Source organism: Melopsittacus undulatus, chromosome 2 (genome assembly GCF_012275295.1).
Source record: "Melopsittacus undulatus isolate bMelUnd1 chromosome 2, bMelUnd1.mat.Z, whole genome shotgun sequence".
Lineage (NCBI taxonomy): Eukaryota > Metazoa > Chordata > Aves > Psittaciformes > Psittaculidae > Melopsittacus > Melopsittacus undulatus.
The window spans coordinates 65,326,345-65,349,389 of NC_047528.1; the positions used below are offsets into that span (position 1 = coordinate 65,326,345).

The 23,045-nt window shown below is 36.5% G+C and overlaps 1 protein-coding gene across 4 annotated transcripts in view; it reads left to right on the plus strand.

The window, feature by feature from the left end:
• Positions 1-23,045, plus strand: part of REV1 (REV1 DNA directed polymerase) — a 59,405-nt gene that overhangs the window by 27,499 nt on the left and 8,861 nt on the right. For 2 of the 4 annotated variants that reach the window (XM_034072286.1, XM_034072295.1), the window contains 10 exons: positions 1,033-1,149; positions 5,669-5,801; positions 6,749-6,877; positions 7,538-7,692; positions 9,958-10,077; positions 14,271-14,491; positions 15,506-15,678; positions 19,315-19,417; positions 20,049-20,205; positions 20,569-20,771. In XM_034072286.1, the coding sequence (XP_033928177.1) occupies positions 1,033-1,149; positions 5,669-5,801; positions 6,749-6,877; positions 7,538-7,692; positions 9,958-10,077; positions 14,271-14,491; positions 15,506-15,678; positions 19,315-19,417; positions 20,049-20,205; positions 20,569-20,771 (1,511 nt within the window). Of the gene's footprint in view, positions 1-1,032; positions 1,150-3,898; positions 4,217-5,668; positions 5,802-6,748; positions 6,878-7,537; positions 7,693-9,957; positions 10,078-14,270; positions 14,492-15,505; positions 15,679-19,314; positions 19,418-20,048; positions 20,206-20,568; positions 20,772-23,045 lie in introns of those variants that run through there. The other 2 variants (XM_034072306.1, XM_031050969.2) reach the window with 2 other exon arrangements.

Sequence of the window (23,045 nt, forward strand, 5' to 3'; positions counted from 1 at the left end):
TTGGCAAGTTTTGTTGGGTTTGGTTTTGTTTTTTTTTTTTTTTTTTTTGCAAGTGTAATATTGAGAAATGAACGTACTAGTTGTTCTGTGCAAACACTGAACTTCAGTGATGCACAAGTCTGAAGATTTGGTGCAGAAGTGAACATCTGCCACCCAGAATATTATAGATCTTGGGAAGTAGTAAGCTGCATATACAATTCCTCTGCTGCATTCTGCCCAAAGGCAGGAGCAGCTGTATCAGAGATAACCTGTTATGTTTGAGTTGTTGAAACTATTTCCTGCCAAGTTTAAAATTCCATTATTGGAATATAAAGAACCTAGCACCTCTGTGTGAATGTTTTTTCTGTTCCACAGAAAACTTTCTGTGCATAAATTTTCTCGAACTTTCAGTGCATAAATCAGCTTCCTGTAGAAAAACTAGGGAGTTGTCAATACTACTAAAAAGTCAAGAGTTTACTAGATATTTGATTTTGTACAATGAATGAAACAAATAGAACTGAGTGCATTGATTTGTGTATACCCTTCTAGTTTACTTAAGCTAATAAACATGAGCAATATTTAAAATCAGTAGTGTTTGATGTGTCTTAAACTAATAAATCATTAGGACATGGGTGAAGTTTCATAGCTTCCATTTTTACGTTTTACTAAAGACAAAATGGTATGGCTGTATTTCCACTCTTTATAAGCTTTTCTTCTTTACAGGTGACTGCAATTAAGACAGCAAATTCATAGTCACAATGCAGTCACTTTCATAGCTGTTTCCTCCTTAATGCTGTAAAGAGTGTAAAAGCTTGAAGAAGTTATATATCTTTATATATACAAATAAGTTATATAACATATATATATACTTCTTATATATATATAAGAAGTTATATATCTTTATATATATATAAAGAAGTTATATAACATATACATATATACTTCTTATATATAAGAAGTTATATATCTTTATAATCTGATTCTAGCTGTGCTATTAAATTGTAAGCTGTTACACTATGTTGACTTATAAGTACATGCATTTCTTCTCTGCAGGAAAACCAGTAGCTGTTACTAGTAATAAAGGTGCAGGAAAGGCAGCACTGCGCCCTGGTGCAAACCCCCAGCTTGAACAGCAATATTACCAGAATAAGCTAATGAATGGCAAAGCAGGTACAGATAAGTCTGTTTGTTTGTTTGTCTGTACGTTCTTTTGTTACTGAAGACTTTTTCCTTAAAGTCATTAATAAAGTGCACAGTGGATAATTTTTTTTTCACATGGGGGATTTCAAAAAGGAAGTATCTTTGGACAGCACAGTTCTTTGTGGCCTCAGCAATGACCTGCCACTGTGACGACTTCTTAGTTTTTCTAAGAATGGGTTAATTATTTTGGAGTAATTTTAGGTTTTACTCACTTTCATTGAGGTTGAGTATAAGATAGCATGTTAAGTAATTATTTAAAGTAAGAAATAAATACAGGATGTCTGGAATCACTTTCTTATGTTTATTGTAGAGAAGTACCAAATAAATTTTAAAAGGTTGCTAATTTTTTTTCTGTAAGAGTAGAACTGATAGCATGTGGCCAGTGACAATTTTTTTGTTGTTTTTGAATTGCACAAGTACAGTATCTGTATACAGTGAGTTAATTTGAGTGCTCCTATGCTAAAATGCATTAACATTTTAAGTTTCTGGAAAGTCTGTGCAACTTCCATGAGCTCTGTCTCTCCAGTACTTTGTTTCCACAACACCAGGGCATCTGTTCTAGTTTGAGAATACTTTACTTGCCTGCAGTAATTTAGAAATTCGTTACTTTCCCCAAGCAGTAGTATACTAATGTAAACAGTTTTATTAACATGTTTGATTATTATTATACTGACTGAACTGTATTTAGTATGAGAAAGTATACTGCTAGACATTGGCAACTAGTTGCTCTTTTTTTCTCCGACAGTCTGTGTAATCAGCTTGAAACTGTTTTTACATAAAGGTTGGTAAAAAGTGCATGCATAAGGGGGAAAGTTGAAACTCAACTTTCAAATCTAAACTGAAATTAAATAGCAGCTGCCCTTGTATATGCACTTTTAACCAACCCGGGTATTAAGGAAGTGATACCATTTTGTTTGTCTTTTGCTGTAATGTAAGACCACTTCAGAGCTGAGATAGATTATATGTTTGTGGAACCCACTGGCCCTTAACTTTTTAGGGACTTTTCAGGATGCTTCAGACTTGGTTTCTGCTGTGTTGTTTGCAGTGCCATATATGAATGTGTTACAAAGATAGCTGTGGCTTTTATGGACTTGGATTTTCTGTAGTGTAGCTCGTGGATGAACTATTGGTAGTTCAGCTTTATACAGTGACTTTTATTAGGACCTTACACTGGATAAGGGTGTGACTTAATACAAGCAAGTGATGTTTGGAGAGTGAGGCAGGTAAATAATAGAAGTTTTAGCTGGTGTCCAGCATGTTCTTTGTGATTCACAAATTCAATAGGATCTCTTCTACTATATTTATTGCTTAGGGGTAGAGCAGATTTCAGCCTTGTATAATAAATTCTGTTTCTTACTGCAGCAGCTTTTTCTGGATATCCACACACTTGTTTCTTTAACTTCATCCAATCTCCCTGGCTTGCACACAGACAGGCAGCTAGTTCATTCTTTCTTGATACTTAGTCTGATTGTGCAACCAATTTTTTTGATGAAAGGATTTTTTTTCCTAACACTTTTTATAGTCTCTCTTCATTAGCTGCAGCTCAGAATGGTTTTTGGCCTCTTTATTGATTTTTACCTCCATGTCCAGTAGTTTTATCAACAAAAAATACCTGTTGTTTCTGCTTGCATTCTCTCAAGTACATGGCTTGTCTTGCTTTTGGGGGGAAAAAAACAGTTATGGTCTTAGGTGAACAGGTGGAATTGCGGGTTACAGTTTTCTAACATCATAGTATCTTAGAAAGTGAAGTGACATACTTCACAGCATGTGTTTAAGTGTGCCATGCCAGAGGTAAATATGGATTAGTACACGCATGTATCACATGGAAAAGTACTTTTTCTAAAATGTCAAAAACACAGAATGCTAAATTATGCAGTTAAATATACTCAATTCTGGTTGGGGACACGTTAATTTAAATTAAAGGGTAGTTGGGACCAACCTTGTACATGAGCATATTTTTACATCCATGCTTCAACATGGAATCCACTTCATTTTTTTCAGTGCTTCATGCTTTCCAGGCTGTTCTCTGATTTTGCCTTCTCCAGGTCTTGCTTATTAGAAAAAAAATGTTCTAAATTAAAAAACAAAACAAAAAAACCACACCACAGCTGAAACCAAACCCAACAACAACAGCAACAAAAAAAAAAGGAGAGGGGAAAAAACCCCGAAACAAAAACCCCAAACTCTTATGAATCACTTTTGACCAAATACTGAATTCTGCTGCATCAGCTACTTCTTTTTTTGCAAATTACTTCTTTAGTAATACTGGCTCCTGCCTTTGATCTGCATTGCTAGACAAATATCCAGTGTCAATAGACTCTTGAATCTTTTATGAAATACTTTCTTTTTCTTGTTCAAATTCATCCAAAAATGTGTAACTTTTAAATTTAAAAACTCGCTATCATTCTCACCCTAAATCTCCAAGTTGGAGAAAACCTTTCTGGGTGGTAGAAGTTACTTCTCTACATACATGCCATCTTTAACATTCATGTTCTAAAGATAGAAGATTAACATATGTTAATCACGATTCATAGTTTGGGGTCTCTTTTCCATGGCCAGGATGCCCAAGATGTGAATGTTTTCTAGGCTTCCTTTCCCTCAACCCTAGTATCTCCCTTTTTTTCATTCTAAAGAGCAGCAGATTTTAACCATCATATTAGTCACAGATTTATTCTCAGCGATTTCTTTTTCACAGACTTGGGTCCTGGCCTCTGATTTCTCCATCCGTTGCTCCACATTCACCATGTGCCTGTCTAGTTTCCCAGCTTTTGGTGAGAGGTTCTCTACCTTGCCTTCCATTGAGGACAATGTGTTCTGCATTGCCCTGAATTTCACATGAAGTGACTCCATCAGCTCATGGGGGGATCTGCTCTGCTGCGAAGTGGAAAAAGTCGACGAGTCCAATGAAGATAGACAAGATGACAGCATCATCTCAGGCCAGGGCACAGGAAGGCATGGACTAAAGAAATTGTTCTTGTCATTCTTATCCTTATTTGGGGCATAATTTTGCTCTAATTTTCAGTTGCAGACATCTTAGGTAACTTACTCAGCTCATCATACATTAAAACATATAAGATATAAAAAGGTGCACAAATTTAGCAGAAATTCTGAACAAAAGCAGTTTTTCACATGAGTCAGGTTCTACCCTGCTGTCTCCAGTCATTACAACACTTTCTCTGGTCTGATAACTACTCCCATGTGCACATAGCACCATGTTTCCTTTCAGCCAGATTGTCAGTGTGTAAGTTGTTAGTACCATGAAATATAATTAGGCTTTGTGGCACTCTGAAGAAAACTCCCTGTTTATTATATTACAAAGGTGTATGGTATTAGATAGAATATAATAAAGACCTGTAACATACATAATAATTCATTTTAAGTCAACAGAAGCTTTTTTTCTGTATGATACTTGGGGTTTTTTGATTCTGACAGGGAGTTTGGAAGGGCATAGTAGTTTTTGCATCTAGACATTTTTTGAGGTGGATTTGTATTTAGGTTACAGGCATATATCTTTCAAGGTTTACATTCTGTGAAAACCCAAATAGAAAATGCTTTGTTTGATTCCAGTGTTTAGTGTTTGGAATTCTGTTCTAGTACCTAGTGTGCGGTGGGCCTGGAGGATTCTTATCTCAGAGCATGCAGTAAAGTTTTATAAAATTAGGGAAGGTCTGTCTCGTTTTTAAGTCTGGGGTTGCGGTATTTATAATTGTATCATTTTGATCCAAGATAAATTTATGGTGATACTTGAAAGAAGTTGACATATCCTAATAAAAGAGTTATTAGGAAGTAACAACATAATTTTGGCAGTTAATATCCCCATAAGAGTGTTAAAGGAAATACAAGTTTCTTGCTAATGTTCTTTAATTTGAGCTAACTAGTATTCTGATTATTTCACTTCTTAAAAACCACTTGGTGGTATCCAGATAATTAGAACAAAGTTTTAATAAGAGGTTGTAAGTATGATAAAAGGTGGGCTTGTATTCTGAAATTTAATTTCTGTGTTCTGGTGGTAGGTGTGCTTTTTGCAAAAAGGAATGTAGTTAAGTGTGGTCTTGCTCAGCTAAGCAGTTGGTAAATTTTTAGTGTCTTTTATTTGTTTATAGGATATGGTTGTAGCAGTAAGCCTCAAGTGTTTGATCATTTTTGTTGTCATTAAAGATAACTGGAATCAGTCTTACTCTACAGTATGGTGTATGCAGTCACCAACAAGCTGCTGTCTAGTAATTTTGAGGAAAATAGAAACGGGATTTTTCTGTAGCTTAATATTCTCAGTAGCATGTACACTTACTTGCAGAGAGAGATTACTATAGAAAGGGTGTTCTGGTACTTTTTCCTGGACCATGATATGAATCAATATAGTATTAAGAACCTCTTAACAGGTAGCAGTATAGAAATCGTATAAAATAAAATACATAATTTTTATTCTATTCACATCCATTCTGTTGAACTCTTAAGAAAAATAATATATATAAAAATATTATTTTCCAAGCAGAAATTAGAGTACCTGATAAGCTGGACTCACCAGTCTGGGAGCATCCGGATTCCACTCATGTGAATGGAGCTGACTTCAATCTCACTGTGCTTTCTATGGCTGAAATAGCTTCTTGTAGTTATGAAGCCAGGTAGGTAAAAATTATGTATCATAAAATGTCAAAAATTAGCAGGTTTTAAGACAATTTCTTCAAATTTATCTAGAAAGGAATTTTTATGTTTTTAAAAGTTGTAATTACATATGTTAGAATTTAACACAAGGTGTTTCTTGTGGATGCTGCTTTTTAAGTTGTTTCATAGCTCTCAACATACATTACTTGAAACAAAGCCTGTTAAAGAAAAACTGGTCCCATTCACTGTTAATTGTTGTTTTCATAATGTTATCTTTACTTTTTTTGTGTCAAAATAGCATTCTTTCATGGAATTAAGAACACTGTTACTGAAGTTCTTAGTTAAAATCAGACAGTAAGTGTGATTACTAAGCTTAAAGCCATTTCTTGCACTGATTATATTGAGCATCCCCAATAACATACCTTATGAATGCTCAGAGTATGAAATAACTTGTTCTAAACATAAGCACAGTGTTGGAAATAAAATTTTCTTCCATGATAGAAATAATATCCCAGAAATTATTCTTTCATTGGAACATTTCTCAAGCATGCTAGAATAGGCAGGCTTATATTTATATCTCAAAAAATGAGAGTTTATTTACTAGGAGAGCAGAATTTTGTAAGCTTGCACAGTGGAATATAAGATCTGGTTACCTTAGTCACTGAGGTATAAGTGTGGTTTTAATTTGAAGCAGAGGGTAGCAAGTGATGCTTTTGGAGACTTTGTTCCCAAAGGCAGGCTCTCCATGCTGCATGCCTGAATATTACACAGCTAATTCAGATACTGTATTTCCAGTTATTTTTCTTACGTATTGAGTTGCTAAATTCCTTTTATTAATAATTTATTTTTGTGGGAAAGGACAAATATTTCATTTGGAAATGCCCTGTATTAATTTGTGGGAAAATCCGTGATAATTTGGTTTGGGGTGGTTTGGTTTTGGTGTTTTTTTTTAATAATTTCATTTCAGACAAGTCGGCATAAAGAATGGAATGTTTTTTGGCCAAGCAAAAAAGTTGTGTCCAAATCTTCAAGCAGTTTCATACGATTTTGATGCATACAAAGAAGTTGCACAGACAGTATATGAAATATTAGCAAGGTAACACATGCTGTTTGTTTATGTTTGTTCATGGTAAGATTGTCAAGCATATTTGCCACTGCTGAATGCCATTCAATTTAGGGTTTTCATCTCCATGTTACTCTTCAGCTTCAACAAAGCCATTCCTATTTGAGGTCTTCTTTTTGTAGTATTTTTGTTATTTTGAGCACTGTCTTTCTTCTGCATTCTTTTGTCTTGAATTCAAATCTTGTAAACAGTTGACATCTGAGTTCCAAAGGAGTCATTGCTGAATTTTTTACTGATTACACTATGTGAAGAAGATCCCTGCTTAGTCGTGAGATTCTTCCAATAGGATTTTTTGAGTAACTTAAGAATGGGTGACTGGAGTAAGATCTATTAGAAACTACTTTCTGGTTTAAAATGCACTTAAACAAAATTGGAAATTTGTTACTGTACATGAAAAGTAAATATTCGACTCCTTCTCTAGCTATTCCCTTAAAATCATGATGCATGTTGAAATTAGTCCTACATTAGTAATGTTACTGTAATTTGTTGGTTTAGCATTTTTAATATGTGATGTGTGATACCAAATAAGCAGGGTAATACCACCACAAAAGGAAGACTTTATTTGCTACATATTTATTTTAACAGATGGTGAGTTGTTGCTGGTGTTTCACCTCCTTTACTTTGTGTTGATAGCTATACTCATAACATCGAAGCAGTCAGTTGTGATGAAGCACTAGTAGATATCACTGAAATCCTTACAGAGACCAGACTGACTCCTGATGAACTTGCAAATGCTATCCGCACCGAAATCAAAGCCCAAACTAAATGCACTGCTTCTGTTGGGATGGGTAAGCACCTTATTTCATTTTGTTTACAAGCAGTACCTGCTATTGTTAAGTCTGTCAAAGCTATGCAAGATAGCTAAAACTCTTAGGTGTTTGTGTGATGTGGAAACTATTGCCATTGCATTAAATTAGTGTAAATAAAGATGCAAGAAAATCTTCATAAATAGAAAGTTTTAAGAAAAAACTACAGAATTGCATATCTTTGTTATTTGAACAGTATGCTAAAATGGCATCAGTATGATATTCTTACATTCATTATGAAAGGCTACTGTAGTTTTTCAGTAAATGGGAAAACATTTATAGAATTTATAAAATGAGCACAGTCTATTCCTTATCAAAGATAGTAGTAAGTTTAACCATGGCATGATTTAGCATAATTATTAGAAGATATTGAAAGCAGAGGTTTCTGTGATTTGTAGTAGGCATTGTATGTGAAATCACACATCTGAAAAGACTTCCTTGATTACTTTTCACCTGGCCCCTTCTTTTCTCCTTTGCTTTTGGCCCTAATTAATTAATAAAACTAGAGTTGAATAACTGTTAATAAACATGTTGAATGTATGTGTGTATAAAATCCACTTGTGAGACAAGCTCAGTACTGTAGGCAAAATTCTTTATTTCTTATAGTAGAGAGACTGTAATTCCTTGTTTGTATCTTGTTTTGACTTGAAGCACATTTGTGCACATGTGCTTTTATGTGCTTATTTCTACAGTAAGAGCAAAGTCAATTTTTAAAGCATTATTTTCTAATCTGTTATCATAGTTCTCTTACCAATTGAAAGAGACTTTTTTCCTAATAATCAGTATTTGTGAGATATTGGAAAATAATGTTGATATCTGTTCTAGAAATTCATATGGTAGATATATGACAAGGACCTTGTCTCTTCACTCATAATTCATTTTTAGTAAATAAGTCAGAGGCAAACAATTGTAGTTTTATTATTACATGAATGTAGAGACCTTATTTCAAAAACAGGGTCTGCCTGAAGCATACATTTTGTGTGATTTGTATGTTGCCCAGTGTGAAAGTTGTATCAGTATAATAAAAATGTAAATTTGAATAGATACTGTTACACTGTTGAGATCTCCTCTCAACACTGTTGGTTGATCAGAGACAAATTGAAGAAAGACATGCTTATGCCAGTTAAATAAACATAACTTTTTACTCTTTAGATTTTAAGGGCTAAACTAAACTGATTTAAACAATGCTGGTAAAAGATTAGACACACATTTGTTAAGTGAGGTATTATTTTTTTCATACTTTAACTCAGTAAAGTATGTGGCACTAAAGTAATTGTGTTGTGGCAGTAATACATTGCAGAAGGTAAATCACTGAGATTGCATGATAGACTATGTTGATATGCTTGATAGATAAGAGGGTCAGAAATCTTCAGTACTCTATAGACAAAACACATTCTCATAGTTAAATAGGAAATTGAATGAAGAATCTGTCGTTAATTGTTTCATCAGTTTAATCCCTCAGGAGAAACAGTGCATGTAAAACTCTATTACTGCTCTTATTAACTAAAATTTTAGAATAGACAAAGAATGTGAGCATAGGTGAGAGAACAGGAACAGTAACACACAGAGCTGTGAGCTGTGAATCTCCCTGACCTTTTATTAGTTTGCTTTCTCTTTGGATGATGTGTTTGAGCGGCAATAATGAATGTGTTTGGGTACCATTCCAGAGATCTTATTGGCTGAGCATGAATAAGCATATGAATAGGGAAATAAAAAAATGCTGACAAGGTTCCCACCACACTTTTAAGAGTGCATATAATACTTTAGCAAAGTCATTGGAATTTTTTAGTGAATACTCAGGCCCAAATATTAGCTAAATTCCAGAATTTCACATACAATACAGTGGATAGAATTGTCACCTGTTATTTATGTTGACCCACAGTTGGGTGTTCTGCAGTGTTAAAATAATACCCTTCCATTTTTTTTAGCCATTTGCACTTAACTCTTTTATCTGTACCTCTAAAGTGTAGAACATAGCTAAGACAAACAAATTCATTGTTCTTAGTGAAGCTCCAGTACTTATTGGTTGTTTGGGGATTTTTTGGTGGATTTTTATGTTTGGTTGGTTTTAACTTGCTGTAATAACAAATACTCATGCAGCTCATGAATATATTTCATTAAATTCTTTGCAGAAGATAAGGAATTTGACTCTACTTTCTGCATTTTTTTCTTGATTACTGAACTGTGGCATTCTACTTGAAAGGACAGAAGTTACCACAGACATACTTTAATCTGTTGTTTTTACAGGTTCTAATATTCTGCTGGCCAGAATGGCAACTCGTAAAGCAAAGCCAGATGGACAATATCACTTAAAACCCGAAGAAGTGGATGATTTTATCAGAGGGCAGCTTGTTACCAGTCTTCCAGGTACTCCATTCTTTTAGAAGACATTTTGCCTCCTGAAATTAAAATAGTTTCAGTTACAAATCTGTGTTCTGAGATTAGATGCTATTCCATGGTTATGATTAAGAGGCAAAAAGGTATACTGACTTCTTAAAAATTCTCAACTTTCTGGAAAGAATGTAACCTTTTTACATCTTTGAGAAGCATCTCTTTTAGTAAGGAATTTTATAGATTCACCCAACATGATCTACAGAAGAGAATGTTGTGCAACCTTATCTTTAGAAAAATTGTTGAGATGAGTCATTTCAAGTGAGTGTGAGCTTGCTGTATCATAATGAGTGTAATCAAATGAGTAACATCGGGTATTTATGACTCTGAGAGGCAGGTTGCTTAGACATGAGAACTAGCCCAAGAGGGTATTCTTTCTAAAAAGGAGTATATGAAGTCAGGAGTTGGAAAAAGTAGCAGAGATGCTATAATGAAACAGAGTGTATAAAGAGGGAAAAAGGACAGAGAGGAGTTTGATTAATCTCTGCTGTGTCTAAGAAACTGAGAGATTTTGAAGAGAATGAGAAGAAAAAATAAGAAAATTTGGAAGGGGAAGAATGATACTGAACTAGAGAACTGTTTCTGCTTGCAACATGAGTTGTGTTAGAATGGGTGATAAATAGAAAGGTGTGAAGTAAGGCAGCTGTAGTAGTATTACCAGTGTTCTGCTCTTTATGCAGCTGTAGACAGGTTTTGGTTCTGGGAGACTTAAAATACACATTAGTAATTTGTTACACAGGTAACTATTGTTTTGTGTGAGGATCTTTTAGTCGATGGTATACTGCAAACTGTGAAAGAATGTGTTGATTCTTTCAAAGAAGAACAACAGGTTTGTCAAATTCCAACTTTTTTGCCTAGGTGTCTGAAGAAATGATTGTGATGCTGATCATAATTTATAATTTAGCAGGTCTGACAGACAGTACAACTAATTTTATTAACTACAGTTTCAGCCAAATCTTACTAAGAAGTCCTACTGACATTATGTTTCCATAAGTGCTGTGAAAAATGACAGTTTGACAGAGGAAAGCAATCCAAGTGAATACAATCCTTTGAGGATGGGCAGGCAAAATTCAAGTGTTGGATATTTTGTTGGTAGTTCCCAGTCATGTGCCTAACCAGAGTACATGTTTTCTGTCCTGTATTCCTTGGTCAAATAGGAACCGTAGAATCATAGAATAGTTAGGCTGGAAAGGACCTTAAGATCATCTAGTTCCAACTCCCCTGCCATGTGCAGGGACACCTCACACTAAACCATGTCACCCAAAGCTCTGTCCAGCCTGGCCTTGAACACTGCCAGGGATGGAGCATTCACAACTTCTCTGGGCAAACCATTCCAGTGCCTCACCACCCTTAGAGTAAAGAACTTCTTCCTTATATCCAATCTAAACTTCCCCTATTTAAAGTTTTTTACTCATTACCTGTTGTCCTACCACTACAGTCCCTAATGAATAGTCCCTCACCAGCTTCCCTATAGCCCTCTTTCAGATACTGGAAGGCTGCTAAGAGGTCTCCACGCAGCCTTCTCTTCTCCAGGCTGAACAGCCCCAACTTTCTCAGCCTGTCTTCATATGGGAGGTGCTCCGGACCCCTGATCGTCCTCGTGGCCCTCCTCTGGACTTGTTCCAACAGTTCCGTGTCCGTGTTATGTTGAGGACACCAGATTTGCACACAGTTCTCCAGGTGATGTCTCACAAGAGCAGAGTAGAGGGGCAGGATCACCTCCTTCTACCTGCTGGTCACGCTCCTTTTGATGCAGCCCAGGATACGGTTGGCTTTCTGGGCTGTGAGCACAGACTGAAGCCACCTCTTGTTCATTTTCTTATCAACCACCACCCCCAAGTCCTTCTCTGCAGGGCTGCTCTGAATCTCTTCTCTACCCAACCTGTAGCTGTGCCTGGGATTGCTCCCACCCAGGTGTAGGACCTCGCACTTGGCATAGTTAAACGTCATGAGGTTGGCATCAGCCCACCTCACAAGCTTGCCAAGGTCCCTCTGGATGGCATTCCTTCCCTCCAGTGTATCAACAGAACCACACAGGTTGGTATCATTGGCAAATTTGCTGAGGACACACTCAATCCCATTGTCCATGTCAGCAACAAAGATGTTGAACAAGACCGATCCCAACACTGATCCCTGAGGGACACCACTTGTTACTGGTCTCCAGCCGGACATTGAACCGTTGACCACAACTCTTTGCGTGCGACCATCCAGCCAGTTCTTTATCCACCGAGTGGTCCACCTATCAAATTGATGACACTCCAATTTAGAGACAAGGATGTCATGTGGGACAGTGTCGAACGCTTTGCACAAGTCCAGGTAGATGATGTCAACTGCTCCACCCCTGTCCATCACTTTAGTAGCCCGTCATAGAAGGCCATCAGATTGGTCAGGCAGGATTTCCCCTTAGTGAAGCCATGCTGGCTGTCACCAAGCACCTTGTTGTTTTACATGTGCCCTAGCATGCCTTCCAAGAGAATCTGCTCCAAGATTTTGCCAGGCACAGAGATGAGACTGACAGGTCTGTAATTCCCTGGGTCATCCATTTCCCCTTCTTGGAAATGGGGGTTATATTACCCTTTTTTCCAGTCATCAGGAGCTTCACCTGATTGCCATGAGTTTTCAAATATGCTGGACTTAGCAACTTCATTTACCAGCTCCTTCAGGATCTGCGGATGGATTTCATCAGGAGACAGAAGGATATTTCAGTAAGGGAAAACTGGGGTGATTGAGTGGGATGCCTGTGGACATAGAGAAGACCAAGGAGAAAGCTGAAGGGAAGGGAAGAAGCATTTCTGGCTCCTATGTTTTAGTGAGGTTCTCTGAGGCATAAAAGGGTTCACAGAGAAGTGACAGGGAACTGGAACTACTGCTTTTGGAGAATGATAGACATTCAGGATATATGAATACATCTGCATGAAAGTAGGCTTCATAACATTTTTTTATTGTTCCAGGAAAATGTTTAAAAGAACTGTAAGCTAAAGTGTTTCCTGGCTCTAATTCTGTATTGAATTGTTATTTAGTACTTTAGTAGTATAATGTGACACAGACACAGTACAAAAAGTGCTGAGTAAGAATCATAGTAAGCTCTCATTTTTGCTTTGTATGTTAGTGATCAGCTGAGCTCAGCCTGCATACACACATATTTAGTTTTAAATGTTTCAAATACTATTTTAATTTTTTTAAGTGGGAAAAAAAAGGCAGGAAATGAAAAGATAGACAATAGACACTGAAATGGGAAAGTGGCAGGAATAGCATACGTAGACAGGTGCAGGTTCACCAGAAATTCTCTTTATGTATCCCCTTCCTTAGCTGATCACAATTCACAGCATCGTTTCTTGTTGGCATAACTTACCAAAGACATTTTTCCCTCATAAAATTACTCATATAGTACTTTGCTTTGACTTGTGTATTTTGAAGTTTTTGGAGTTCACTTGCATATTTGCAGTAAAGACTTTTTAGTGTTTGTGTCAATAATGTCACTAAGACAAAGAGATTCTGAAAGGTAGAAGCTGATTACCTGTGATTTCTAACTTTCACAGACTTTGGTAGTGTAAACTCATAGGACTAATATTTTTCAGAAGTAACAGGCCACCTCTCCAAAACCCAGACATGTACTTAAGTTTATCACACTTACATATGTGCTGTTGCCATGGATACCTACAGTTTCCAGTGCTTGGTAATTCAAAGCACAAGTGATACAGGTATGCTATCACTTCTACCTGAAATACTGTTTTTCTACCTTGGAAGCAGTGGAACAGTATTCAAAATATTTGTTGGTTTTCTTTCAGATTAAATCACTTGTATATGGTAGCAAAACATATTGCATATTGGATACTCTTCTTGGACTGAGTATTGTGGTGTCCAGAGGTATATGCGTTGTAATAAGCAGTACGTTGTCAAGATTTGCAAGCAAGAGTCATTCAACATTTTACCCAGAAATAAAGAAACATGCTGCAATGTGACAGCTTAAACTAGATATATAAAAATACAGGTGAAGACACCAAAAGTTTCCATTTGGACCATGTTTTATTGAGTGAAACTTATTTTTTTATAGTATATATTTATTTGGCATAACCTAGTGTAGCTTTAAAAAGGCAGATTTTATTTGTTCAAAACCTGACTGGCTGCGAGTTGTATAGAGTTAACAGAAATAATTGCTTTGTTGTTAGGAGTTGGCAGGGCGATGGAATCTAAGCTGGCTTCTTTGGGAATTAAAACCTGTGGAGATCTGCAGTGTGCTTCAATGTCAAAACTGCAAAAAGAGTTTGGTCCAAAAACAGGACAAATGCTCTACAGATTTTGTCGTGGTTTGGATGATCGACCTGTTCGTACAGAAAAAGAAAGAAAATCTGTTTCAGCAGAAATCAACTATGGAATAAGGTTTACACAGGTAAATTCAAACTTGCTTTCTTTTCTGCAGTGACTTCTTTCAGCTATAGAAGAATCTTCTCATATTCTGATTATTTTCACTTACACTTTGATCTGTTAGAGCACCATCTTAGCCACCAAATAGGAATGAGGAAAATGAAGAAATAGGAGACCAAACGATAAAATGGGAGGAGAGACTACAAAAGTATTGGACTGAAAAGAAGCTTGCACAAAATTAGCTGGCTATTCTGCATTCGTTATACAAGTCTGGTACAGAAAGAGAGAACTGCAGTAGGTTTGTCAGCACCTAGCATTCTCTTTCATTTAAATGCTGATTATTCAAAGATACCAGTGCCTGAAACCAGCACCAGTACAACATTTTTATTGGACTTTTTACAAATACTGGGGGGTGGGGGGAAAAGGTGTGTTGTTGAGAAAATTGTATTAAAAAATATCTCAGCTCTTTATTGAGAACTGAAGCATTTATAGAAGTTACAGGGAAAAAAAAGGTTGGGAGAGATCTCATGGTGTTGTGTAGTCCAGCATTTTGCTTTATGCAGGGGAAGCTTTGAGAGCAGACCAGTTGCTCAGGGCTTTATCCAGTCTGGTGTGGAAAACCTCCAAGAATGAAGACTGCAAAACTTCTCTAAATAACATCTTCCACTGCTGGACTTTCCTCATGGACAAAGTATTTTCTTTATAAGCCCTATGCCCTTCATCCTCTAGGTGTGTGCTTAAAGTTAGACTTTGAATTCTATGTTGGGGTTTCTAAAGGTATTTGGGGTTTTAAGGCTTATTTTCAAAAGGACTTAGTATTCCCTATTTACTTCAAGATTAGGATAGGAATCTACCATCTCACCTAACTTCAGCGACCTACAATATTAATAAAACACTTTATGTTAAATAAGACAGTTGCCTGTGAGTCAGCTTGCTCTTTTCAGTTTACACAATCTGGATTGCATTAAGCCTTAATGATTTACTACCTTCAGTATTTGAAAAATAATAATTATCTAAACATGTTGTTTTTCCCCTTCAGCCTAAGGAAGCAGAAGCATTCCTTCTGAGCCTCTCAGAAGAAATCCAACGTAGGCTTGAAGCTGCTGGTATGAAGGGTAAACGATTGACCCTTAAAATTATGGTCAGAAAGGCTGGGGCACCCGTGGAGCCTGCAAAATACGGAGGTCATGGGATCTGTGATAATATTGCCAGGTAACTATGTCTGGAAAAAAGAATGGTTGGTAGTAGCACACTTCTACAGGATGTTGGGCACCAAAACCCAGAGGAAGACAGGACGGAAATTTTAAACTGCATGGTACCTTTTTGTGTGCATATCAAACCTGCACCAGAATCCAAAGTAGAACAGTATTATCAGAACAGTATTATTATCCTTGTCAGGGTTGTACATATGTGGTCTTTCAGTCATTAGCATGGAATATAAATCCCCCAAGGATAAACATGGCATACTGGGAGGTGAAAGAAGGAAGAGACTAAGGTGTCTGTCATAGAGAACAATTTAAAGTCATCTTTTGCCTTTGAGTTTGTTCAAAGATTAAAAAGGGGGAAAAAGAAAATACATCAGAAGTTGAAAAGTTTGTGGGCATAAAAGAAACAATTTGTGGTTTTCAGAGGAAGCAGAAACAGGAAAGAAGGAATCTGACTCCACAAGTGCATTCTTTGTGGTTTGAAATTGCTTTCTTGAGAGAATGTAGTCTTGTGTGTCTGTGGATGCTATTTAAAAATTAAAGTGATTTAGTGAAATATTCGCAATTAATTACTGTGACTACCCATTTCTCTTGGCATGGAGATATTGAAGAAAATCTTTTTGACTTCAGTAATATAGTTTAAGGTTGCTTTTAATTTTGTAATAGTCTCAGGAAATACTAATAAGGACTTTTGATCTTTTAAGGGGTTTATCTACAAGCAGTAATACAGATGTACATATATATATTTGGTGTTCATTTCTCCAGTTTGCTCAATATTGGAGCTGTTCTTTCCTTTTGCAGTACTTCTAGAAGTATTTACATTCCGCACTTTGACAAGCATGCAGGAGCATTTTTATTTCTTCAGTGACCAGCTGAGTTGAAATGATCTGCTGCTGCAAACTCTTCCTCTCCCTGAGCTACTGTAGTGTAGTGTTGTGTGTAGTGTAGTGCAGTGTTGGGTTCTTTTTCTTTAGGGGCTTTCTGCTGTTCTTTGTAGCTTGTTGATCATACGCTGATCCTGACAGTTGGAGTCAGTTCTCAAAGAAAATACTTGGCAAGAAGGATGTCTGATCAGTACTCTTCTCCAAGTTGAGAATGTGTGGGGATTAGGGCAGTATTTGCAAAAGACTGAGAGACCACTTTGGATTCTGAAGGTTGGAGCTGGCGTCAAGACACCTTGGACTGCAGTTGCCCATCTTGGTACAGACAAGTTTCTTTTTGTTGAATCTGTCTTTCGTGTTATTGCACCAAGAAGTCTGCAGAGAATTTGTCTGGTCCTAGAAAACACAGCAAAGATCCAAAGAATTATAGAATCAGCTGGGTCAGAAAAGACCTTTTAAAATCATGAAGTCCAACCATTACCCCAGGACTGCCAAGTCTATCACTAAACCATGTCACTAAGGTCCTCATCTAAAGTAGAGCTAAGAAAGTTGAATGTCAAAATCTCAAGGTCAGAGACTGTGCCCCGTGTTTCAGCTGTTCAAGAGAGCCACTCTTCTTGAGGTGGCCATAAGAAGGTTCATGTCTCTTGACCTTTGTAGTTAAGTTTTTCCATAGAGTCATAAGTTCCTTATTTTCTTGTGGGTCCTTTTCAATCTGGTCATGCTGAAGCATTCTTGATCTCATTGAGATGCTGCCTGTGGTGGATGCCCATCCCTGGTGAAATGGGATAACCCAGTTACTCTGTCTTGGTAGTCAGTTGATAGGTCATTGTCAAAGGAGTAGGACCTTCAGCTTCCACAAGGAGTGTTATTACTCTTCCCCTTTCTTTATTTCTGATTCTTCTTTGCTTCCTATTGTTCAGCCAGATGGTGTTGACTAAATTGTGTTGTTTTGGATTTTTTTTAATCTCAAATTTATATGCTTGCATACTGGAAGCACAAGAATGATACATAGGCATTAGAGCCATAGAATCGTAGAATAGTTAGGGTTGGAAAGGACCCTAAGATCATCTAGTTCCAGTCCCCCTGCCATGGGCAGGAACACCTCACACTAAACCATGCTGTCCAACCTAGCCTTGAATACCAACAGGAGTGGAGCATTCACAGCTTCCCTGGGCAACCCAGTCCAGTGCTTCACCACCCTTAGAGTAAGGAACTTCTTCCTTATATCCAATCTAAAGTTCCCCTGTGTGAGTTTTAACCCATTACCCATTGTCCTACCACTACAGTCTCTAGACATAAGGTAGTTACATGCTGTTTCAATATACAAGGTTGTCTGAGAACCTTCTAAATGGATGTTTATTCTTCAGGCAGATATTTCTGTATCAAAGCCATTGTTCCTTAGATAAAGGGATGATACTGCCTGTTGTGTGAGGGTGCATTTGGTATCTCCAAAGATAGGTCTTTTCTACTTTTCCATCCACCTCATGTTGTAACAGATGAGTTCCTCCTGAACTGAAGGGTCATTTGCTCAGGGTTGCTGATGACTGAAGAGGTAGGGGTGTTCTTTCAGTGGGCTACAGATCAACAGTGGAATTTGCATGCATAGGGTCTGCCTCATACTTGTCAGCTTGTGACATACAATTTAGCTGTGCTAAAAAATTCACCTTTTGCTATCAGAAGCTAATCACCTTCTGAGGCTTGTATATCAAGAAGAAAATCCATCAACCTATGCTTTAATTTTCTAGCTATCCTCAGTTCTTTGAGCTGAAGGTTTAACAGTCTAGGAACATGTTTTTAGGATTGAGTGTATGTTGAGATAGAGCTTTATTCCTTCTTTATGGAAGGAATTACTGAGTTTGGAACTATTGCCAGATTGCTTTCCCATGAGTGAAATATAAGGAGACACCATTGAAGTGTTTAGTAAGTTGTCAGTACGGCATCCTGTCAAAATACCAAGATGGAACTTCCTTTTGTCCATAGAGCCCACTCCAGCAGAATTGACACTAACTGCATCAGTTACCTCAGTGGGACAACTTTACACCACTCACATTTGATTAGCCATGAGAAATTCTGTCTTTATCTGTCTTAAATGTTATGCCATTAGAGAATCCAGAAATACCAGGCACTGCTACTGTCATCTTAAGCTCTCAGGTGGCAATTTGTAAAACTCACAGGTAATTTTGTGAGAGCTGTTGCAGAAAATTGTCCTCAGTGTATGATGTGTATTTGGAATGTTGGTTAAAGTCACTTACCATTGATCCAAGTTCTTTGTTGTTTGAAATCCACATGCAGATGCCTGTATCTGCATGTTCCTCAGAGTTCCTTCTGAAATACTTTCTTCTAGACCTTTGACAATTCACAACTGAAAATGCTGAGCAAACTCTACAAACCCAAGTTTAGTGAAGAGTAGTGCATGAGCGCTTTTCTACAAGTACTGTGAAGTGAAATGCTTTTGTCTGGCATTTTGTAGGTAGCATGTATATAATTACATACTGTATTTGACAATGCATGGACCACACACTGAGAATGTTCAATTCTTAAGTAATCTGTTTGTTTTCTGTACCACATACTTAGTTCTAATTACCTTTAAAAAGAAACCACAGAACACAAAAGAGCAGTGTTCAGTTTCAGTTCAGTATGCCGGGAAATTATGATCTGTCTTTCTTTGAAGTTCTCTCTTGAATAAATATAGAATTGTTGTAGTCTTTAGGATTTGTGAAACAGTTTCCTTTTTAACCATACTTTCTTATTCTTTGTAGGACTGTAACTCTAGACCATGCAACAGACAGCGCAAAAGTAATTGGGAAAGAAACTCTAAACATGTTTCACACAATGAAACTGAATATATCAGATATGAGAGGGGTGAGTTAATGGGAAAACTGAAATTTATTCTTTTTTATCAGCCTTTTTTGTAGTCTTTTCATAAATTTTCAGTTTCCCAGGGTAGACAGTAACCAAACATAAGCAAAAGTGTAGATAATACAAAGCTTATGTCAATCCGGCTAATTTCATCCATTGGGATTTTGCAAGAACCATGTCTAGAAGTGAAACCATATTATCTTTCTCATTTGTAGACTGAAGTGATGGATTTAGTACAGATTCTCCTCAGTAAAACCATTCCTTTCTGGTGCGGGTAGCCAGATTTAATACTAATCGCTTCCTGGTCAGTACTGCTGTATTTGTTGGTGTCTAAGAACTTTCATAGTAATCACATTGCTTTATGATCCTGTTGACAGCAATCTTGTATCTCAGAGAAGTCAAGAGGGTATTATCTTTGTCATTTATTAGTTGTTGGATTGTAGTGGTTAATCCTGGGACTTGTTTGGGATGGTTTTAGTGCATGTTTATGTGTATTTCAACATATTTTATTTCTCTCCCCCACCCACAACAGGCAGCCGATTTCAGAGAAGGCAATTTTATTAGGAAAGAATTACAGATTTTATGTTATTTTTTTAAACTTTATAAAATGAATGTATTTATGTTTTGGATTTAGGTTGGAATTCAAGTACAGCAGTTGGTTCCCATCAGTAAAACCACTTCAGCTCACTCAGCAGTACAATCTGGACACTTACCTGGTGGATCCCATTCAGTTATTGATCTTTTTCATGTTCAGAAAGCAAAAAAGTGCTCAGAAGAAGAACGCAAGGAAGGTCAGTAAGTTTTGTAGTTCACATATGTGATAATAATCAGTTCTGAAGGGCTCCAACATAGATTACCTTTTGGAGTACTTAGTACTATAGTAGTGTTATTTAACATTATTTATTTATTTAACATAAACACTTAGCAGGTTTAGCTGCTACAAATCAAAATGCTACAAATAAAACTTTGCATGGATTATTCTGACCTTTTCAAAAGTTAATAGTAGCAAAGGATACTTTGAAATGGAAAGTGTTATAATTATGCTAAATATTGTATAAACTGTTCAGCAAATAAAACTGGAAATTAACTTCATTGTACCTTGAGTCTTCAGATTATTTTTAACTTACATGATCGTTTTGTTTTCATATGTATAGTATTTGTGGCTGCTATGGACCTTGAAATATCTTCTGATTCAAGAACTTGCACTTTTCTTCCATCTCGTGGTAGTCATCTTCCATCTGGTCTCAATTCTAATGTTAACAATGCTGAGTCTGCTGTCAAATGGAATGGCGTACATTCTCCTATCAGTGTAAAATCCAGGCTTAATTTGAGTATTGAGGTTCCATCTCCTTCCCAGGTAAAATATAAGGATATAAAGCATCTGCAATATATTGTAAGAACTTGTGATTGTTTGTCTGTCTTGGGTAGAACAAAAAAGGCTACACTGCTTTTTTATTTTTACTTTTTTAACTAAAAAGAGCTCTAGCAGAGTACAGTGCGTGATAAGGAACTGTTACTTATGCTAAACTATCTTGCCTTAATAAAATGATTTTTTAAAAGCAGTCATTTATAGGCTAACCCACAAAAGATGGTATTTATGCAAAAGAAAGAAATTTAATTTTCCAGTATCTTTTTTCCTTTCTATCATTTGCCAAAGGATTGCAATGGAGCAGGAATGGAAAAGATGCCAGGGCTAAAGTACTAAAAACCATTATGTTCCACCTTTCACAACCAACTACCAGAGCGTTGTTACAAAAAACACGGAGTAAACTGGGAAAACTTCTGTCAGACAAGTTAGACACATGTTATAGTTCATGTTCAGTGTTTCTATGGTAATGATAGGATGCAGATTTGTAAATTCCCTTGTCTTATGTTAGCTCTTTAAAATTATTTCTGATTAGCTTAATCACTGATGAGTGGCTCAAGAAGAATTAGCTCAAGTACTTTGTGTCATTTTCATGAAGACTGATTTTTTTAATGTTTTCTGTCCTTATGGCAGCAATATTCTTTGCCACAGATGCCAATAAATGATAATCAGTAAGTCTTCTCTACCTGAATTCTCAAGGTCATGTATTCTATACCAGTCTATAAATTACACTATAAATCTGTCTTCCAGCTTTAATTAGTGAGAAGGAACTGAACAGCAACTAGTCATACACTACCTCATATACTTCTACAATGTCTGTGCTCTAAGTTTCTGCCAAGAATGTCAAACTTGGGTTACAGATTTAGTTACTCATCTTCCTATGTTTTTTCTGATGTTCATCAAATAAGATTAACGCTCAGATGCACACTTGACATTTGTACAGGATATCTCCTCTAGATGAGAGGAGGACATCTCTATTTAAGTAGAATGTTTCTGTGGGGCTTGGTTGGGGTTTTGTTTTGTATTGTAACCAAAGAAGAGCCTCCTTATTTCCACCCCACATTACTCAATCAGACATCTTTACATGTGTCTGCTGTGAGCAAGCTGAGCTGAATTTTGTAGGTATTTTAGGTACAAGCAGATTTACATGCTTTTTTGTAAAAATCTGTAATGTAATTTAAGTCTGTAAAAGCATTTGTTTATGTTCTGTTAACAGCTTTTCCAAATATTTGCACGTTTTTCAAAGCAAATTACAGACTTGCCAGAAAACTTTTTTGTATAATGCAGTACCAGCGTTTTAGATCCTAAGCTAGCTGTGGATCTAAAAGCAACCTGAGTGGATAATGTGAAGCTCCTCCATACACTCAGATTCTGCTGCAGGAGGAATATGTATAAACAAATGAAAAATGCCCTAGTTGTGCAGTAGAATTCCTACAACTTTGGTGGCTTATGGCACAATATGCTCATTTTTCTTTCTGCTTTATAGCCATATTATAATATGGAATATAATATCTAATTCAGTATAGGGAAGGAATGGTAAGAGTTAGTCTCATACCATAGTTTGTGTGGTGTGTGCTAGGAATGCTACAGGAAGATACATTTACAGCCAACATTCCAGAAAATGGTCATAGAAGTAGTTATGTAGCAAATTTTAAATGAGAGAACTCAGAATGTAGAAGAATAGCCGAAGAGATTAATAATACAGGCAGCTTTCATGAAAACCCCTCAAACTCTAAGCCAAGTAGCTTTTCTCAGTTATTTGTAGTTCTCCGTAAATCCAGAATCTGGTCATAAACTCCAAATTTTCTTCTTAAAGGTCAAAGATAAAGTTTTCTGAAACTGCCATGGAGTCCTATTTAGGATAACTTACAGGCAGACACTGGCATTTATCCACATAGTTTCACTCAAGTTTTACTTGTGAGAAAATTGATGCTGTAGATTTACTTGTCAGTTATATTCATTCTGTCACTTGTGCAGCTGTCGTTGTTTACAGCAACTTTTAGGTACTGAGGGGTTGTTTCAGTTCTTTCAAGTCTATAATAGCAATTACAGCAGGCAGAAATTTTAATCAAAGGCTTATTTCATTATCAAAATCTATGACAAGAGCCTGACAGTATGCAAACATACAGAATACCATTAAAGTAAATTAGTAACATGTATCCTAGAACTCTGTAAAAAAAAAGAATGATAAATTGCTTTATTGCTTTATATCAGACATCAGTGTAGTATTCATAACAGCACATTGCCTTTGTAATTTGAGCTCAG